The sequence below is a fragment of the Homarus americanus genome, unplaced genomic scaffold (genome assembly GCF_018991925.1).
Source record: "Homarus americanus isolate GMGI-L3 unplaced genomic scaffold, GMGI_Hamer_2.0 scaffold52687, whole genome shotgun sequence".
Lineage (NCBI taxonomy): Eukaryota > Metazoa > Arthropoda > Malacostraca > Decapoda > Nephropidae > Homarus > Homarus americanus.
In genome coordinates this window covers 215,779-220,029 of record NW_024734362.1, presented here as the reverse complement: position 1 = coordinate 220,029, position 4,251 = coordinate 215,779, and the positions used below count along the sequence as shown (strand labels likewise).

Sequence of the window (4,251 nt, the reverse complement as noted above, 5' to 3'; positions counted from 1 at the left end):
TGTATGTGTGTGTGGGGGTCGTGTGTTTGTGGGGGTCGTAGTGTGTGTGTGTGGGGGGTCGTAGTGTATGTGTGTGGGGGAGGGACGGTCGTAGTATGTGGGGTGTCGTAGTGTGTGGGGGTGTCGTAGTGATGTGTGGGGTGTCATAGTGTGTGTGGGGGTGTCGTAGTGCGTGTGTGTGTGGGGAGGTGAAGGGAGGTTGAGGAGGCTTTTGAGAGGTTGATATATCTGACAGAGAGAGAGAGAGAGAGAGAGAGACAGAGAGAGAGACAGAGAGAGAGTCTTATTCGTCATATAACTTAACAGTGATTCAGCAAGCATATAGACAATATATTTTCCCGCCACCAAAAGTTTCCAAGATAATGGCAATAATTTCTTACTGTTACGTCAAATATCGTAAATCGTTCGGTTTTTTTATTCTTGTAAGAGGAAATTGATGTTTAAATGGCCAGCAAGTCATCTCTCGTACAGATAAGTTTTTTCGTATGTTTTTTTTTTGCAAATTAATACGAATTTAGTTGTAGACGAGTCAGTGTCAGTGTGTGTGTGTGTGTGTGTGTGTGTGTGTGTGTGTGTGTGTGTGTTAGCCATTTGCTGATCGTATTCCAGGGTAACGGTTAGCCAGCGCAGTTACCGAATTGTCCGATCTTCTTGGATTAGTCCTTGACACTGAATCCTACAGCGCGTTTAACTCAGGGTGGATGCCGTGTTGGTGACAGCTTCTACACCATATACTCCCGCCCAGGTGGCCCTCGGGACACGGGAGGAGGCAGGTGTTGGAGGCTTGAGTAGTCTTCCCTAATGGTCGGGCTTAAAGGCTCACCGTGGAGACAGAGTTTATTAGGCTCTTGCGGTGGCAGCTTTATAAAATGTCCCCAGAGGCTTTATTCATGCCTCGAGTCACAAACTATGCCATCCACACCCTACAAGCCCATACCCACATCCACAAGTCCATATCCACATCCACAAGTCCATACCCACATCCACAAGTCCATACGCCCACATCCACAAGCAGTACCCACATCCACAAGCCCATACCCACATCCACAAGTCCATACGCCCACATCCACAAGTCCATACCCACATCCACAAGCCCATACCCACATCCACAAGTCCATACCCACATCCACAAGTCCATACCCACATCCACAAGTCCATACCCACATCCACAAGTCCATACCCACATCCACAAGCAGCTACCCACATCCACAAGTCCATACCCACATCCACAAGCCCATATCCACATCCACAAGTCACTACCTCCAACCCGCAGCCCACTATACCAACTCCTACAAGCATTATAGGAATCTTATGTTCGCTTATAATATCCCTAAAATTATATAAAATATCCCTAAAATTATATAAAATATCCCTAAAATATGTTATATTGTCCTTCAACTCAAGTATAATATAATCCATCAAGGGGAAAATATTAGCCTCGTTATAATCTTGATAAGACTCCTTCACTAATCCTACGAGGCATTATATATGACGCCATCCTATAGGACTTTAACCTAACCTAACCTAACCAAACCTTAACCTAACCTAACCTAACCTAACCTAACCTAACCTAACCTACGCACTTCCTCTAACCCCCCCCTCCCCCCACTCACTCGTACCAAACCCATCCCGTACCCATTCCATCCAACCCACCTCCAACCCACCCCTAGCCCACCTTATACACTATAGTCAGGTTCTCGGTGGGTTTAAAAAGCCCACCTTCTCCTTGGTAATAGAAAAGGAACTCGATAAAAATTCCTTTGGCTTTTGTTACCAGGTGTGGCGTTGGCTGGCTCTGACTTAGTGTAATTACGATCTATGGCTCACCTGGTGTGTGTGTGTGTGTGTGTGTGTGTGTATTTTGAGAAAGAGTTCCAGTTGTGGTAGAATGTATAAGGGGGGGGTCTTTACTTTATTCCTTTCGTGTGGTTAGGTTGAGGGAGGGGGAGGTTTCAGGTGTTAAATGGGGGGTTATAGAGAGAGAGAGAGAGAGAGAGAGAGAGAGAGTGGCGGTGATGCTTGCAGGTATTATTGAGACTAGAGGTGACTGTGTGGGTGAATAGGGATAAGGGGTTGAGGGTAAGGGGAAGTGGAAGGATGGAGAAGGGTAAGGGGATGAGGGTAAGGGAGAAGAGGGAGGGGAAGGGTAAGGGAAAGTTTAAGGTCTTCCATTAGCCTTCACATTGAACTTGACCTTGGAGGGAGTTGGGGGAGGGGTGGGGGGTGACTGTCTGACCTTCCCGGCTGTCCAGAGGTGGCTGAGAGAGCGAGAGAGAAAGGGCAAAAACATCAGTGAGAGAGAGAGAGAGAGAGAGAGAGAGAGAGAGAGAGAGAGAGAGAGAGAGAGATCAGGTAGCTCATTATCTCAGTTTTATTTCACAAGTTACCTGAGTCACAGGTAAGTTATAGGTTTAAATTACTTCCTTGCCAGGTACAATAACACACTGTCTTTCTCTATTTTCTTTTCTCTTTCTAACAACTCCAGGTTACAATAACCTAACCTAACCTAACCTAACCTAGCCTAACCTAACAATACGTAATTCCAACCCCCCCCCCCAGGTAGCGATAAGGTGTATAGCCATCAGGTGTAATAAGCAGAGGAGCTAAGGGGGCTAATTAACTATACGACAGTACCTGGCACCTCTCTCTACCTGGTCATTATTTTAGCGTTTGTAGGTGTGCGGTAGTGAGTCTTCCCCCGTGTTTCTTGTTACCCTCAATTGGGGGCTGTGGGGTACATAACACTAATAACAATAACATAAGCAATCATTCTGCCTTCATATAAATCCCAGTAACTTCAAAATAACTTCACCTCATTTTAAACTAATAAAGGTAATAATACTAACACCAAATGATAATTACTTGTATCTGCAATGTTATTATTGTGTGATTGAACGAGAGAATGGTGGTTATTATTTTCAATTAGATGTGTGGACGTTGTTCTTCTGTTGAGAGAGAGAGAGAGAGAGAGAGAGAGAGAGAGAGAGAGAGAGAGAGAGAGATGACAATACAGGCCTCAGGGTACGGATATACACACAGACTCCAACTCAATTTAATGGTGGTAATTAACGACAATGTTACGCCGAATTAAAAGCTCGGGATTTATCGATTAACCGCAATGTGACCCGGATTTAAGACTTGAAATATAAAACCCTCAATCACAAACAGTTTATACCATGAACCAAAGTATATCGTTCAGTTTTATGAGAAAGATGAACGTTGTTTTTTTTAGAATTTTGTGTTCAGTTAGACAGTGCTACTACTACTACTACTACTACTACTACTACTACTACTACTACTACTACTACTACTACTACTACTACTACTACTACTACTACTACTACCACCACCACTTTTTTTTTGGGGGGGGGAGGGCAGACCTTCTACTGGCCGACCTTACCTTAGAGCAATTGCATCTGTAAATTCTTGTTTATTAAGACTGAAACCATTTGCCCTTATCGGTAACGTAGTTAACCAGTTTGAGGCGCCCACCTCCTGCGCTGTAGCTACTTTTTTTCTTCAAATTCTCTGGTACTTGCAGCAGCAGTTGCTGCAGCTTATTACTTTGGCTGCGCTGTCGTTCTGTCGTAATGGACCTTCGAATCTTGTTTACTTCACTGGTATGCACCTCCCCTGTTGCGTTCTGAGCTATTATGTGGTCCGTGAGGGCTGCCGTGAGCTTAACTGAATTTTGATGTTCGGCGGCAGCAATCTCCTCTGGATTGGTTAGTCCCATTCTTCCCAGTCTTGGTGGTAGTGCAAGGAGTGATCTTTCTGCCACTGCTACTACTACTACTACTACTTTTTTTTCAATATGACCTCCAACCTCCCCTTATAGCCATACCTCCATACATGTTATCACCTAACTATCCTAATACAAAAGTAACTACCCTAGCTGAGATAGTTAAGCCATAGATCTGTGCAGCATTCAGTGACTGTTGCTTCATAGTCTATGTCTGCGACTGTTCTTGGCTTTGGGGTCGATTATTTCGTTCCCCTGAGGCAAAGCAATGCAGATCTAAGCAGAGAGAAGGACAGTGGACATCTCTTCCAGGTTGTAACGTAACTTCTGGGCTGATACTTCTTCTGTTCTGATAAGACCTCGGCCAGTCTAGCATAGAAGCACTTTGCACTTGGTCCCATCCTGCCCAAAGTTCTGGATTCTCTGCTCTTACGCTCTGTTCACGTCATTCTCGTTCCTCCTGTGTGCAACCGTGAGAGACAGACAAGTGACGGTAACATATGGACATG

The 4,251-nt window shown here is 44.8% G+C and overlaps 1 protein-coding gene across 1 annotated transcript; it reads left to right on the top strand.

Annotated features, from left to right (window-relative positions):
• Positions 1 to 869: 869 nt before the first annotated feature.
• On the top strand, positions 870 to 1,304 carry LOC121870215 (guanine nucleotide exchange factor subunit RIC1-like). Its single transcript, XM_042371991.1, has one exon. The coding sequence runs from the start codon at positions 870 to 872 to the stop codon at positions 1,302 to 1,304; it is 435 nt and encodes a 144-aa protein (XP_042227925.1).
• The last annotated feature ends 2,947 nt before the right edge of the window (positions 1,305 to 4,251 follow it).

Bases quoted from the DNA above. Each gene is read 5' to 3' on its own strand.
- LOC121870215 (XM_042371991.1), top strand. From the start codon at position 870: ATGTCCCCAGAGGCTTTATTCATGCCTCGAGTCACAAACTATGCCATC.